Raw genomic sequence first — 16,621 nt, 5'->3', positions numbered from 1 at the left:
GAGGGTACATATAGGAGGGAGAAAGTAAAATATGGCGTGGAAAAGAACAAGGCAGGAAACAAGGACATCTGGGAAACATGGACTGAATTTAAAAAGTCTTGGAGGTACGCAGAAAATATGAGAGTAGAATAAGTAAGCAGTAGTATAGGAAATAAAAATACTAGGTGGAGCCGGGAGATGGTCTGGGGGGGGGGGGGTGGGCAGTTGGGGGGGGAGGGGGAAGGGAGGGGACTAGGGAGGGGTGTTGTGCCACGGTACCACGCTGTGATAACATGTCGGACCTTGTATTCATGAGGAATGTTCTAGCCCGTTTTAAATTTGAAAGGGCTGAAAGAAGTTATGTGTGGAGGAGAAGAAAGGGAGAGAGAAAAAAAAAAAAAAAAAAAAGACCGGTCATATGTGTGCCCTAGAACAAGATGTTCCCCGGCCGCCCCTGGAGCAACGGGGCCTGTCGTAAACGACCCAAAGCTGAGGGCCGGCACACGCTCGATGGCCGAACATGGGGCGACTACAAGAGTCAAGACCCAGCCTGTCACCCAGTCGGCAGTTGATAGAAGAATCTCAGGATTCAAAAATGCAGAAACAAAAACAAATAAAAAGCGAAAAAAAATCGCAAGAAAGAAATCTCCAGAGTACAGGACTCTAGAGTGCCTGTCCTCTCCTGACGTTAGGCAGAGAAAAACTGAGGCTGCTAGAGCAGGGTGTGGGTTATACCGGGGAACCACGCCCCCTGGGAGGAGCTGCACTAAAGAAAGGTTGTTAACACTTTAAGTGCTGTAATTCTGCCCAACTCTCCTGGAAGGAAGCGGATATAACCCTACAGTCAAAGGCTGCTGTGTCCATCCATGAACAAAAGAGAAAATACATTTTTTTTTTATTTTTACACGGTCCTTTTCTTTAATCACTTTGAAAACATCCCTTGTGACAGCAATAGTCACGTGTCCGTGATATTTTTTTTTGGAGGTATCCAGGATCTATAAGGCCGCAAAACCCTCCTTTGTACTTAAAAGCATTCTAAAATGCAAAAGTTTGGCCGTTTTGAAAACAGACTTAATTTTATTTTAGATTTTTTTTTTTAATCTAGCACTTTTAAGGATCCAATAAACTGGAAGTGGCGTCGCTTCCAGGTTACTAGATTAGAGACCCGATCAAACCCAATTCTATCTTTGTTTGCATCTTTGGCCAGCTGGCGGATGTGACAGCTGGTTTCTCGGGCCTCCCGGTGGGACAGGAGACCTGGGTGGAAGGCAGCGCCAGGAAGGGGACCATCACCTCCCACTGCTTGTGATAATTGAGTAGCTGCTTAGAAATCAAAAAAGTTGATCTTCTATCAACACCATACTACCAGGACAGTAGAATATTCTTCTCATTTTGGTTCAGGCTATTCAGAAATCTTCCCGCATGATAACGAAATCATCTACTTTCTGAACATCCTATGTTCACCCATCGGAGAGGTCCTAATAGAGTCAAAGTGGCAAAAAATCTTTGTAGACCGGCCTCAGATTTTTTTTTTTTTCCTTTGATGGAAAAATTTGGATTTTTTGTACCTACCGTAAAATCCTTTTATCTGTCGTCCATGGACGAACACAGCCTTCTCAAGTCTTGACATATGGGTTATGTTCCTGTTCATAGTAGAGGACTAGGCAGAACATGTTAGATATTTTAACACGTTACTTTAACAGTTGAACAGCCCCGCCCAGGGGGGCAGTACCTCCGTACATAACCCTCCGCCCTGCAGACAGCAGCTAAGTTCATAACAAGCAGTACAAACCTAAAAAAAAAGAGGGTTGAGTGCTTTGTCCGTCCATGGACAACAGAGAAAAGGAATTTACAGTGAGTACAAAAAAAATCCTATTTTCTCCATTCATCCATGGACAGACACAGCCTTCTCAAGACATATGGGACGTCCCCAAGCAGTGTAAAAAAAACGAGGGGTGGGAACAGTATAAAAAAAACAAAAAACAAATTAACTTCACTCCAAACAAGCAGAGTTGCAACTTTAAACAGCCGCCTGCAAAACCTTGCGGCCGAAGGCAGCATTTGAAGATGCACTCACATAAACCTTGTAGAATTTTGAGAAAGTGTGTACTGAAGACCAAGTCGCAAGTTTGCACACCTGTAAGACAGACGCTTGATGTCGTAAAGCCCAGAAAGCACCAATTGCCCTAGCTGAATGTGCTATGACCGGAAAGGGGGGCGCCGCCCCTTAAAAGCATAGGCCTGTATGACGGTCTGCCTGATCCACCACGAAATGGTGGCTGACGAGACCACCATGCCCTTTCGTGGACCAGACACTGACACAAACAGCGAGTCAGACCTCCGAAACTGAGCCGTAGCAGACAGGTACACCCGCAAGGCACGTACCACATCTAAAAGTATGGAGCGCAGCCTCTTTGGGATGCGACGCCGAGGACACAAGGATGGAAGCACAATGTCCTCATTCATGTGGAAGGCCTAAAGTAACTTCGGAAGAAAGGCTGCGGGCGTAGCACCGCTTTATCCTTATGGAAGACCAAGAATGGTGACTTGCAAGACAAGGCCGCCAATTCAGAAACACGTCTGACAGATGTAATGGCCACTAAAAAGGCCGCCTTCTGAGATAATGTCAAGAGAGGAATCTGATGTTCTCAGAGAGGTTCCTGAGAACCGAGAGCACCAGATTCAAATCCCATGTGAGGAAGAGGTGGTCTAATAGGGGGAAGCACATGACGAACCCCCTGCACAAAAGTACCCACCAGGGTATGGGCCGCCAAAGGCCATTGAAAGAACACAGCCAAGGCTGAAATCTGCCCTTAATGGTGCTTAAGGCAAATTTGTGATCCACTCCACGCAGTAAAAATAGCAGGACCCTGGAAAGCGAATACGTCCGTGGACGCCACCCCATCTCGTCACAAGTAGAGATGTAGGCCTTCCAGGTGCGATGACAACCTAATTAAATTAGGTTGGCATAAAACTTCAAGTCACAAATATGACAATAAAGTGAGTGTCCACATAAAACAAATAGTTGTCCATATGCGAAAAAAACACAATCAGTGCAAAAGTATATGGAGAAAAATCTGACTTTTTGAATAGTCCAGCAATAATAATAGTGAATTCCTAAGCCTGGTGATAGCTTCAAAAGAGTGACAAGGTTGAAAAAAACTTTGAAGTGAATTAACGTGAAGAGAAACCACCACCGATAGGTAAGGACCTTTATGGTCATAACGCAGGGGTTCCCTCCACAGGGAGAGTGGTTACTTTATTCAACCGAGCGACCGTGGGGGGGGGGGGGGGTCGGGGGGGGTCAACCACCGTAGGAGAAGCTAATTTTTTTAAGACTCTCCTCAAAAGGATAACGGTCCGCCAGACACTTGAGGGACCACAAAAGGACTTTCTGCTGCTTTTCCCATTCCTTATCTATGAGCTTATCAAAGATACATACATAGGGAAAAATGTTTACAGAGCGGTCCGATTTGTGCGACCCAAAAAGAGACTGACCCCTCTGTGGACACCTCAGCTGCACCTTCCAGCTTAAGAGAGTCCCTTACAGCATTAATAAGCGCAATGACAAGTGCCCTGTCTTGCACTGAACCAGATGAGGGTTCCTCCTCACAAGGAAGGTCCTGGTCCACATCTTCTGACAACCCAGAACTGGGGTCCTGTGCAGCAGCAGCTAGGCCCGGGTCTAAGTCAGAGAATTCCCTGGGAGATTGCGCTTTTTACCCCCCTTACGCCCGCACGCCGCTTCCACACTGGCAACAAATGATTCCAGGACTGCCGACAAAGTGTCCATGGGAACCGCAGGGGCACCAGCTGCTGCCTCTGGCATGTTTGGGGAAGGACGACCAGATACTGAATCCATGGTACACCGACAGCTCTCAGGGACCAATTCAAAAGAACTGAAAAGTCCTCCCTCCTTGCTGCACTAACTGTGGGGGTTACCCAGGGGACTCACCACCCAGCAAGGAGACCGCTCAGCGCCGCTACCGCCCTTCCGTCTGTACACAGTGTGTGCAAGGAAAACTGGAAAAGTGTGCTGCGCGCCATTCAGGAAGCCAGCGCTAGAGGCCAAAATCCCACTCCAAAATGGCCGCCAGATGCCTTAGAGATAAGGGCTCAACCACAAAATGGCCGTCCGTAATATCGACCTATGCCACAGCGCGGCCACGGCAAAATGGCCGTCAATGGGAAAATACAATATAAATCAGCAGGCATACTAACAATGGCGTTGTCACCGCCAAAATGGCGCCTGAGCACCGCGATGTGGACGAGAAGGCCAAGGCAGGGACTTCCCCAGAGGCAGAGCACCCCCACACCCCACTAGGACCCGGAGCCCACCCACAGGTCTGCCCCAGTCGCAGTGAGCCCGCTAGAGCAGAAGGGGAAATGTGACAGAGCAGGGCAAGGGAGGATAGGAGAACCCCCTAATCCAAGGAATGCCTAGCTGTTCCATTCCCGCCGAGGCAGGAGGAACCGTACTTACCCATCCGAGGACCCGCTGGTGCGTCCCTGACAGACCTACAACCGAGTAGTATGGAGTAGCTGTCGCCCCGGGCCACTGCAAGTGAGACAGCAAGCAGCCCTGTCATTATGTGGACCCTGGAGCAAAAAGCCCACCGGCCACCCCTGGAGCCATGGGGTATGTCGTGGCCGACCCAGCGCGTAGCCAAGGTCTGCTCATGCTTGATGGCCGGACTGGGGGGACTACAAGGATCTAGAATATCCAGCCTGTCACCAAGCATGCAGTTGATAGAAGAATCACAAAATAAACAAAATTTCTTCAGGACTCTGGGCCCAAAAGGGAGCCACATCCTCCGCTAGGCAGAAAAAAAAAAGGGCTGCTGTCTGCAGGGCGGAGGGTTATGTCCGGAGGGACCGCCCCCTGGGCGGGGCTGTCCAACTATGTTAAAGAAACATGTATTTAAATATCTAACATGTTCTGCCTAGTGAAAAGAAACATAACCCATGTGTCACGTGACTTGAGAAGGCTGTGTCCGTAGATGGACGAAAAGAGAAAAGCGTTTTTTCCCCCTAGCAAGCTTGTTATGCATGTTAAGAGTACCAATAAGAAGAATGTCAAAAGAGAGGAAGACTTCACCTCCCATGCCACTGGAGTACAATATTTGATAAAAGATTTCATTACACGTAGACCGGAGGGCTTTAATATATTGGCAGGACAAAACGACTTATGGAAAAGGTTAGGAGCATTTACAAAATATCAAGAAAGATTATCCCAAGCATAGTATTTCCAAACATTTTCCCATTTGTCACAATAAATATCCTTCCTCTCATTTTTGGGGTATTGAGAAATATCACCTACATTGGCAGGGTAGCAATTAGGCGATAGCAAAGAAGAATCTAGATGGACATTTCATATGCAGAGTTTAGCACCCCTGGCGCATGACATGAATAGTTTCATTGAATTATAGGTGTCATTTTGTTTCACTAGAGGGAGTAGTTTTTATAGCATTTTAGGTGTCCTGATATTTATTTATACAGAGATTTTTTCCACTCAATGGAACAGTTTATTGATTTTTTTGGCCGTTTTATTAGCCAATTTTTTACCTATATTTTATTTAAGACTTCTAATAGAACCACTGTTACTATGGTTTGGTTAACTTTTATGTTTGACCAAATAGGCAGTCACATGGACATGTGCTTTATTTTGCAGATGCCCCCAATTCAGGGGTGCCAACCTTTTGAAGTGCGAGGGCCACTAAAGCAGCTTGGTATCGCGGGCCACAAAAAAACGGAGCGGGCGGATGGCAGGTCCATGTCTGTTTTGCATATGCAGAGTGGACATGGACACGGCCCACTATACTTTTTTTTTAGCAGATCAGATTGGAGGTAGGGCACAAGTTGGTTTACATCTGCAACTCCTTAGAGGTGAATGGAGGGTCCAATTGGGTTGGACTGACCGTGTGAAAGGGGCCCCAAGGCTGCTTTCACACTGATGCGCTGTGATTTACCAATAGACTTCAATTATATTCTGCATGTTCGGTGCATTTTCAGAATGTGTATGGCTCAGTGCAGGTGCGCTGCTCTGCATCTTCGGGTCAGATTGAAAGCAGTCCAGTAACCACTGCAGAAAAGATCTGCCCATATATACACTGATTTTTAGTAATAAACTGACCTTTAAAGTGGTTGTAAACCCCATTTTAAACTTTATGCTACAGGTAAGCCTATATATTATGGCTCACCTGTAGCCAACCAGTATATCTCCGAAAACCTGCACGGTTTAGGAGAAATCCCCTGTATCCTTCATTTCCCGATGACAACGGCACATGCGCACTAGAGCAAACTGACGCAACCGCACCTATGTGCCGCTGCATCAGCATGTGTGCCGTTACCGGCACCTCCAGTGTTTGCTGTGCATACTAGCTCATTATGCCTTTGTCTTGGAGTTTTTTTGGTTTTTTTTTGGGGGGGGGGGGGGGGTTTACAAGAGTTTATTTGCTTTTTAATAACAGTATTCTATTCCATCCCAGAGCAGGAGGTCGCGGGCCACATGTGACCCCCAGGCCACTGGTTGGGCACCCCAGCCTTAATGTAATGGTTCTATATTGTTGTACCATCAATTAGTTATGTGTCTATAACTGAATAGCTGCTGGGGGAAATTAGGTTCTGCTAATCAACGCTTTAGCTGGTCTCCAAGAAAATGGCAGCCGTGATTAGAGGTTTATTCACTTTTGTTTTATGTATTTTGATTTTGTTCATCCAGATGCAGCCAGAGCATTTTTGTTCTTTTTCTGCTTATTTCAACTATGTGTTTTTTGTCCTCATGTCAACGGAGCCTCCATTTTCAGGCATTTCATTCACTCGCTGGTCTTCCACAAAATGGCAGCTGTTATTTGTGACATTCTAACCACTAGCTGATCGCCGAACAAAATGGCGGCCATAAATAACAGTTTTATTTTTTGACTTGCATTTATTTCTTTCACTTTCATTTCACTTTATATATTGTACTCTTGGTCTATATAGATCCAATTGTGCTCTGGCGGCTTGTCTGCCTATATACGGTCTCTCTTAGTTTGGCAGCTGTGGGCGGACTCGTTTCCATAACAATTTAAATCACTGTCAGCGCAGATAGGTCTTGCCATCACAGGCAAAGTCACTTCCTGTCTGCACCGGAAGTTGCCCAGCGTGGTACTCCTTTGAGGCTGTATTTTGTCTGAGGTCTCAGACACCTTTAGCTGTTTAACAGATGAAAACTGGGTGTAGCCTAGCTCCGAGGAAGGGGGTGCGCCCCTGAAACACGTTAAGCTGTACCCCATGTTCTGTGCACTGTGTTTATGGCCTTTTGTCAGTTGCATTTTGCGAGTACCCACTTTTACAAAAAAAATATATTAAATTATCTCTGATAATGCACTAGGTGTGCACGCCTTCCATTTTTGTTTTTCTTGTAGTTCCTTTCGGAGGAAGGCAGCATCCACCTAGCTTTGGAATACCATGTATACCTTTAACACCACCACCACCATTTTATCTGATATCTGTTACACTATACCTTGGAAGACCTATTAGCGCTGGAAGTGATTTTTTTTTCCTTTCTACAGCATTGGAGTTTGATTTACAAAGACCTGAAGGAGTATTTGCTAGAGGTGAGTGTGCATGCTGGCTGGTGGAGGATCGCAGACCGTTTTATTTGACACGTGTTGGATGTCAAGAAGAACCATTTCTAATCATTTGGACTTTAGCATTTTTCACATATTATTAGACCTAAATGTTTGATGTGTGTTTGTATTCTTCTCACATTAATGTTCCATCTATCACTAATAATTTTTCACATATTTTATTTGGTGTTTGCACCCCGGGAGGGTGTTTGCAATTTTTTCTGATTTTTATTATTTTTACATAGCATTATTTGTACGCATCATACCACTTATTGATGTATTATTTATTCTTGGTGTCTACACCCCTGGAGGGTGACTGCTGCCAGTTGTTGATCCATTTAATTATAGACATATGCATGCAGTGTATATTGCACTTTTTTGGGGATTTAAATTTTCATGTTTCATGCTATATATTGATTTGGATATTTGAGTTTGAGAAGCATAACATTTTGCTTTAAAAGCCAATATACCAACAACAAAAGCTATAATGGAAAACAAAGTCTTTAACCTTTTAGATTCAAGGTTTCGTTTTCTTGCATAAAATATGCCATACAAGCTACCAAGCTCTTGGGTCTACATCTAAATGTGCCTTTCAGCATAATCTCCACGGCCTAATACACATATTTTTATAGCCGCTGTTTTTGGCTTCACACATTTTTCTTCAGCCATTAAACTCCCCAGCATGTTATTTTGTGTGTCCATGCACACACAGGCTGTTAGCAGTTTTTAGCAGGAGTGTTTTCTGGCTAGGAAAAAAAAAAAAGAAAAAAGGACTAGTGGGTTTTAAGAGGCGTTTTTCAGCTGTAAAAATACGCCAACTTTGATAGAAGCTGAAAAAAACACTAAAAAAGATCAGCTATTCTGTATTTGTCTGGTTTTTGTGCCATAAGATTTTACAGCCGATACCGGCTTTTTGTGCATGAGGCCGAAAACAAAGTAGAAGACATTTATCTGATCGCCTAAAAATTCTTAAAATCGTAAAATATCTTACCTTTGGAGTGTGAGAATTCTTGGATTTCTGTAAAAAACGAGTTATTTCAGCTTTCTCTGCCTTCGCTCGCTTGAAAAAAAAAAAAAAATGATGCATTATAAATTAATATACATAAAAAGATAAAGTATGAAATGCCATGTAAGAACATGCAATACTGACCGCTCACCTGAGTGAACCACATGAGTTATTTTAACCCCTTAACGCCTGCCGCACGACTATTTACGTCCGCACAATGGCACGGACAGGCAGAAGGGCGTATATAAACGTCCTTGCCTTCTAGCGGGTGGGGGGTCCGAACGGGACCCCCTCCGCTGCGTGCGGCGGGCGGATCCCCTCGGGGAGCGATCCGGGACGACGGCGTGGCAATTCGTTTATAGCCGCTCCGTCGCGACCGCTCCCCGGAGCTGAAGAACGGGGAGAGCCGTATGTAAACACGGCTTCCCCGTGCTTCACTGTGGCGGCGTATCGATCGAGTGATCCCTTATATATATATATATATATATATATATATATATATATATATATATATATATATATATAAGGGAGACTCGGTCGACGACGTCAGTCCTACAGCCACACCCCCCTACAGTTGTAAACACACACTAGGTGAACCCCAACTCCTACAGCGCCCCCTGTGGTTAACTCCCAAACTGCAACTGTCATTTTCACAATAAACAATGCAATTTAAATTCATTTTTTGCTGTGAAAATGACAATGGTCCCAAAAATGTGTCAAAATTGTCAGAAGTGTCCGCCATAATGTCGCAGTCACGAAAAAAAATCGCTGATCGCCGCCAATAGTAGTAAAAAAAAAAATTAATAAAAATGCAATAAAACTATCCTCCATTTTGTAAACGCTATAAATTTTGCGCAAACCAATCGATAAACACTTATTGCAATTTTTTTTACCAAAAATAGGTAGAAGAATACGTATCGGCCAAAACTGAGGAAAATGTTTTTTTTATATATGTTTTTTGGGGGATATTTATTATAGCAAAAAGTTAAAAATATTGCATTTTTTTCAAAATTGTCGCTCTATTTTTGTTTATAGCGCAAAAAATAAAAACCGCAGAGGTGATCAAATACCACCAAAAGAAAGCTCTATTTGTGGGGAAAAAAGGACGCCAATTTTGTTTGGGAGCCACGTCGCACGACCGCGCAATTGTCTGTTAAAACTTCGCAGTGCCGAATCGCAAAACCTGGCCTGGGCATTTAGCTGCAAAATGGTCCGGGGCTTAAGTGGTTAAAGTGGCACGACAAGAACTTTTTTCCTTTAGTTTTGGATACAGGGTTAAAGCTGAACTCCAGGCACAGAATTTTTTTTAAATATATTCCTCAATAGCAATGAAGCACAAATACTGTACTCCAAATACATTTGCAAATTAAGATATTACGGTAAATTATAAAAAGTAGCAGTAACATCACTGTGTTGGACATGAATAGCGGAGCTGACAAACCAAGCAAGCCTTTCCACCACAAGCTACCAGCACAAAGAAGGAAGAGGGAGAGCAGAATTGACCAGTCAATTCGAGGAAACCTCTAAGTTATGGTATGGAAGGGCTGCCGATTCGGATTATTGTTCTAATGTAGTAGTACACAAAGAAACCAATATAAAAATGGCTCATACAGAAAAAAAAAATAATCTTTCTTGTAAAATTCTATATTTTGTAGTACATTACAAATTCAAAGACCATGGGATGTAGGCATGTACCTTCAGTTGATTGGACACTGGCAAGCATTTAAAGACATGCCCCACTGGGGTGCCTCCCATATAACCCAAACCCACCCATTGAATCCTAATTTTTGTAGTAAGCTATGCAGAGTAAATCAAGGAATAGAAAATGGTAGTTTGTGTCCTGTATACACTCCAAGATATACAATATACAGTTGGGTCAAAATTCCTTTTTTCTTAATTGTAGAGTACAGGACAGTTTGGGCACAAACTAGAGAGCAGAACCAAAAAGCATAGCGCAAAAGACCCAAGTTCAGTGAGCCACTGCAAGAACTTGCGGTCTAAAGCAGCATCCGCAGAAGACTGAAGCCACCTGTCAGAACTTAAAAAATGTATTAACAGAAAGAAAAAAAAAAAATAGAATTTTTGTACCCACTGTAAAATCCTTTTCTCCGAGTCCATGGACGGACACAACTCCTTAAATCTTGACAAGTGGGTTATGTTCCCTGTTTACAGGAGAGGACTAGGCAGAAACAGGTTAGATAATTAAATACATGTTACATTAACAGAGTTGCACAGCCCCGCCCAGGGGGCGGTCCCTCCAGACATAACCCTCCTCAACCCGCCTCAGTTTGTAACAAGCAGTACTAACCTAAAAAGGAGGGGTGGGTGCTGCGTCCATCCATGGACTCAGAGAAAAGGATTTTATGGCGAGTACAAAAAATCCTATTTTCTCTTATCGCCCATGGACCGACACAGCTCCTTAAATCTTGACAAGTGGGACGTAGCCCAGAGCAGTGTCAAAAACGAGGGGTGGGAAATATATCAGTAAAACAAATTTTAACTTCACCCCAAAACAAGCAGAGCTCCTCAACGGAGGAGGTGCAACTTTAAACAGACGCCGGCAAAAACTAGCGCCCGAAAAAAGCATCAGAAGATGCACTCACAGCAACCATGTAAATTCTGGAAAAAGTGTGAACGTACAAGCAAGTCGCCGCCTCGCACACCTGTGAGACCGATGCATGATGTTGGAAAAAAACAAACAGGAAGCATCAATTGCCCTGGTCAAAAGTGCTGTGACCGGAAAGGGGGGCCCGCACCTTAAGAGCATAGGTTTGTATGACAGCGTGCCTGATCCACCGAGAAATGGTGGTCGACAAGACCGCCAGGCCCTTTTGTGGACGAGACACCGACACAAGAGTCAGAACTCCGAAACGGAGCCATAGCAGGCTGGTACACCCGCAAAGCGTGTACCACGCCTAAAGTATAAAAGGCAACCTCCGTAGGATGAGCAGGCCGAGGAAAGAAGGATGGGAGAACAATGTCCTTAAAGGAACACTAAAGGTAAGTTTTTTATTAGATCAATCAATTGCTGTAAGCTAAAGCATTTAAATATCACTTACCTCGTTTTTCCTTTTGACCTCCAAAATACAGTAATCAAGGTTTGAAAATGCCATTTCCGGTCTCTCCTCTTCTTGCTTTCCACCAGCATCTGAGCCGTTTTGCATGGTGGAAAGCAGAATGTGCTCACCCCCTCCCTATGACTACAGCCCTGCGTGAAGATGCTCTTATCCCTCACAGGCATGGAGGCTAAGCCTAATGGGAACTGTAGTTCCCATTAGGCCGTGATGTAGCAAGAATGAACGCGCACCGCAAACCAGGAAGTCAGTGAGAATAATGATTCAGGAGTGACGGAGGTGAATAAAACGGCTCGATTTCAACAGGTATCAAACTAGTTATAATGCAAAACATTACTTTTTACTTTATCAGCTACTGTCAGACTTTAACCACTTGCTTACTGGGCACATAAACCCCCTTCGTTCCCAGGCGAAATTTCAGCTTCCGGCACTGCGTCGCTTTAACTGACATTTGCGCGGTCGTGCGACGTGGCTCCCAAACAAAATTGACGTCATTTTTTCCCCACAAATAGAGCTTTATTTTGGTGGTATTTGATCACCTCTGCGGTTTTTATTTTTTGCGCTATAAACAAAAAAAGAGCGACAATTTAAAAAAATATATATATATATTTTTCACTTGTTGCTGTAATAAATATCCCAATTTTTTTTTCTCAGTTAAGGCCGATACGTATTTCGACGTATTTTTGTAAAAAAAAAAAAAAAAAAAACGCAATAAGCGACTGGTTTGCGCAAAAGTTATAGCGCCTACAAAATGGGGAACAGAATGATTTTTCTTTATTATTTTTTTTTTTTACTAGTAATGGCGGTGATCTGCGATTTTTATTGGGACTGCGATATTGCGGCGGACACATCGGACACTTTCGACACAAATTTGGGACCATTCACATTAATACAGCGATCAGTGCTATAAAAATGCACTAATTACTGTATAAATGTGACTGGCAGGGAAGGGGTTAACACTAGGGGGTGAGGAAGGTGTTAAATGTGTAGCCTGGGTGTGTTCTGTGTGGGGAGAGGGGGGTGACTGGGGGAGGTGACCGATGCTGTGTCCCTATGTACAAGGGACACAGATCGGTCTCTTCTCCTCTGACAGCACGTGGAGCTCTGTGTTTACACACAGAGCTCCACGTCCCTGCTGTGTCACCGCCGATCGTGTGTACACGGCGGACATCGCGGCCGCCAGGTACACGCATCGGCTCCCCAGCGATGCGCCGGGACAGTGTTTACCCGCTGTGCGCCCCCCAGAGGCGCACGAGGGTAATGCTTTTGAAAAGACGTCCAGTTGGCACCTGAGAGCCGCACGGTTGACGTCTTGTCAATAGCGCGGGTCTCAAGTGGTTAATTTAAGAGGAAAATATTTTTGTCTTTACAACCCCTTTAATCCGGCGAAAGGCCGAAACCACCTTCGGAAGAAGGGAAGGTCACGGGCGCACCATCACCTAATCCTTATGGAGGATCAAGCATGGCGGCTTGCAAGACAAGACCGCCAACTCAGAAACCCTTCTAACAGAGGTAAAGGCCACTAAAGGGGCCACCTTCTGGGATAGTGTCAAGAGAGAATCTGAGGTTTCCAAAAGGAAGGTTCCTGAAGAACCGAGAGAACCAGTCAAAACTCATGGGGGAAGAGATAGGCCAAGAGGGGAAAGTATAGGACAAACCCTCTGCATACAAAAAGGGACCCACCAGGGAACGGGCCACAAAAAGGCCACTGAAAGAACACAGCCAAGGCTGAAATCTGCCCCAAAACTGTGCATTAAGCAATTTTTAGATCCACTCAAAGCTGTAAAAACAGCAGGACCCTGGACACCGAGTACGTCCGTGGATGTCACTCTATCTCTTCGCACGAAGAGATGTAGGCCTGCCAGGTGCGATGGTAGATCCTCCGGAAGAAGACTATCGTGCCCTTAGCATTGTTGAGATGGCCAGAGTCGGACAGACCCCGGTCACTTAAAGTCTGGCTTCGAATAGCCATGTTGAGCAAGTCCATGACTGTACAACAGGAGGAAGTATGAGACATCGAGACAGAGGGACCTCCCACCCTGGCAACCGCAAGGGTACCTCCGCTACCAGGAGCCCGACATCGGCGTACAAAGGACGCAGAGGTCAATCTGGAGCGATTAGAATCATCAGGATCTCCTCAGCCTCCACTCTGCGGAGCAGCCGAGGAAGCAACTACAATGGAGGAACAGCAAAAAGTCGCCAATAAAGACCCCACAGGGCCACCAGCGCGACCTACGCGTCTGTACCAGATCACTAGACCTGGCCACTAACTTCGACACCCTTGCGGTGGAGACGAGCAGCCAGGAGATCCATGCCCTGTGAGGCTCACCTCCTGCAAGGGAGCCGAAATACCCCAAGCACAAAGACATGGTCCAGGATCTGGCGACTCCAGTAGTCCGCCTGCCGGTATACCTGATGGTAGACAGAAGCCACGGCCGTGGCGTTGTCCGGCTGAAACCAGATCGGACGACCTTGCAACCTCCTCGACCACGAGGCCCGATCGCCTAAAAAAGTAGGACAATGAACGGTAGACAGCACATGGTATTCCCAGGCGGTCTCCCATCCAGGCACTAGCCAGGCCTGACCCTGGGTAGCTACCGAGACCAGGAGTCCGGATCAACCCTAGATGCTCCAACGCCAAGTCGGAACCTAGCATGCCCAGGATTTGAACCATGGGTCGTACACATGGAGGGCAGGCTTGCTGCCACTGAGCTACACCTTCTGGCCTATACGTTTAACACCCACCCGAATCTTCGGAGGGTGTGAATGGGAATAACACATCCACTAGGTCTGAGACAGAAGCTGCTCTCAGAAGAAAGTCGTCCAAGTAGCCAATAAGGTAAAGCCTCGCTGTCCCAAAGTTAGGATAAGTGTGAGCTCCCAGCTGAAAACCCACGGTGCTGACGCCAGATCAAAAGTGAGGGCCACAGGCTGACAGAGACCCTCTCTCAACACGAAGCACAGAAAAAAACACTGACATGCGCAAAACGGGACATGCATGTATGCGTCCCTGATGTCCGAGGACGCCAGATCGTCCCCCAGATGGAGCGCAGCTACCACCGAACGAATGGATTCCATGCGGAACTACCCGACATTCACAAAGGTATTTAGGGCCTGAGGCCCATAGAAAACCCCAAACCTCTCATCGTGCAGGAAAGGTAAAAATTACCCTGCAGCTTAGCAAGTCCCACACTGCCCAAGGCAGACCGACGGGCCGGGAGAGGAAGACACGAGGAAAGAACTTTGTTCTGTGGATAGGAGGAAACCCTATCTAGTACTCCGAAGAGACCACCTCGCAGACCCACTTGTCGGAGAGCAGGGAGGTTTCACCGAATTGTGAACCTGCAAGCCGCCCCCTCCCACCTAGAGACAGGGAGGGAAGGCTACATACATTGGCAGGATTTGGGTGCCGGCGTGATCGTCTTAGGCAGCCAGGGACGGATTAGTCTCCCAGCTGGGCCTTTAAGACGACCTGGGAGGAATGCCCCTAAATAATACACACACAGTGTGTATGTATATTATGTAGGTGTATGTACCCATGCCTTGGAGGAAACCGGAGTAACCAGAGGAAACCCACGCAGACACAATGCAAGCTCCAGGCAGATTGGCGTCAGTGTCCGGATTCGAACCAATGACTCTTTCTGCCAAGTAATGGAGTTAACCACTACACCATAAAACCATTCTGAACCAGAAGCCCTGGATAACAAGGGCAGAGTATTCAATGAAGCATCACAGACCTATACGAGGCCCTGGACCAGCTGGTCCGCTAGCCTAATAACTTTGGGAGAGACTCGGTGCTCCTCCACTGTCTGGTGCAAAATGCTCATGAGTTGTATACAGCACTAGGGGTCAGGACTACTCCAAAATGGCCGTCGAGCAGTCAGAACGAGCATTCCCCAGGGGATAACAGGGGAAGGGGGCACTCTTACCACCCGTCCGCAGTCCACCCCCCACCCTGGCACAAACGTGTCCAGGACTAACAATAAAACCTCTGTGGGAATCCAAGGTGCTAACACCTGCTGCCACCACCAGCATTGTTGGGGAAGGACCCAGATACTGACTCCAAATATTAATAATATTTACATAGTGTGTATGTATAACATGCACACCTGTCCTTACAGAGGAACAAAAGCTGCCGTCCGCTCTCAGCACACAGCGTGTGAGAGGAAAAGAACCGAGAGGTAACTGTGCGGCATCTGCAGGGACCTGTGTGCCAAATGGCAGCAAAATGCTGCGTTTAAACAGGAAAAGCCTCCTAGGGCTTTTTAACAGTGAAAAACCCCTCACAGGAAAGCCCATACAAAAAAGAAAAAACACAGGCCAGATAACAGTCCCCTCAGGAAGTTCCCCTCCCCCCCCCTGATAGCAGCATTGTTAGCAATGCAGCAAGGGGAAAGGAGCAGGGAAGGGAGGAGTAGAGGACCCCCGAACCCCAGCCGTACCAAACCACCAAAGCGGGAGGGACTGTACTTACCCGTGTCCGAGCGAGGACTCCCTGACGCATTCCTGACAGAACTACAGCCGCAATGGAGGTAGCTGTCGGCCCGGTCCACTGTGAGTGAGACAACACCACAGCCCAGTCATATGTGGACCTCGGAGCAAAGCTCACCGGCCACCTCAGGAGTCATGGGGTATGGCATGGCAGACCCAGTCTCTTTGTAAAGGTGTGCCCACGCTTGCTGGTCGGACTGAGTAGACTACAAGGATCTATATTATCCAGCCTGTCTCAGCCGACAGTTGAAAGAAGATTCTTCAAGAAAAAGTTAAATACAATTTCTCCTCAGTGCGTTGGGCCCAAAGGGAGCCATACGTCCTTGCTAGGCAGAACGAAACTGAGGCTGCATGCTGCAGTGAGGAGGGTTGTGTCTGGAGGGACCGCCCCCTGGGCGGGGCTGATCAACTCTGTTAATGTAATATGTATTTAATTATCTAACATGTTTCTGCCTAGTCCT

General features: G+C 46.2%; 1 protein-coding gene across 2 annotated transcripts in view; it reads right to left on the bottom strand.

The window, feature by feature from the left end:
- Positions 1–16,621, bottom strand: part of LOC120911274 (chromatin assembly factor 1 subunit A-B-like) — a 245,898-nt gene that overhangs the window by 183,386 nt on the left and 45,891 nt on the right. For both annotated transcript variants that reach the window (XM_040322521.1, XM_040322522.1), the window contains exon 2: positions 8,581–8,649. In XM_040322521.1, the coding sequence (XP_040178455.1) occupies positions 8,581–8,649 (69 nt within the window). The remainder of the gene's footprint in view (positions 1–8,580; positions 8,650–16,621) is intronic.

This window comes from Rana temporaria, chromosome 1, assembly GCF_905171775.1.
Source record: "Rana temporaria chromosome 1, aRanTem1.1, whole genome shotgun sequence".
In the NCBI taxonomy this organism is placed as follows: Eukaryota; Metazoa; Chordata; class Amphibia; order Anura; family Ranidae; genus Rana; species Rana temporaria.
The sequence above is the reverse complement of the archived record's forward strand: the minus strand, read 5'-3'. Positions and strand labels throughout refer to the sequence as shown.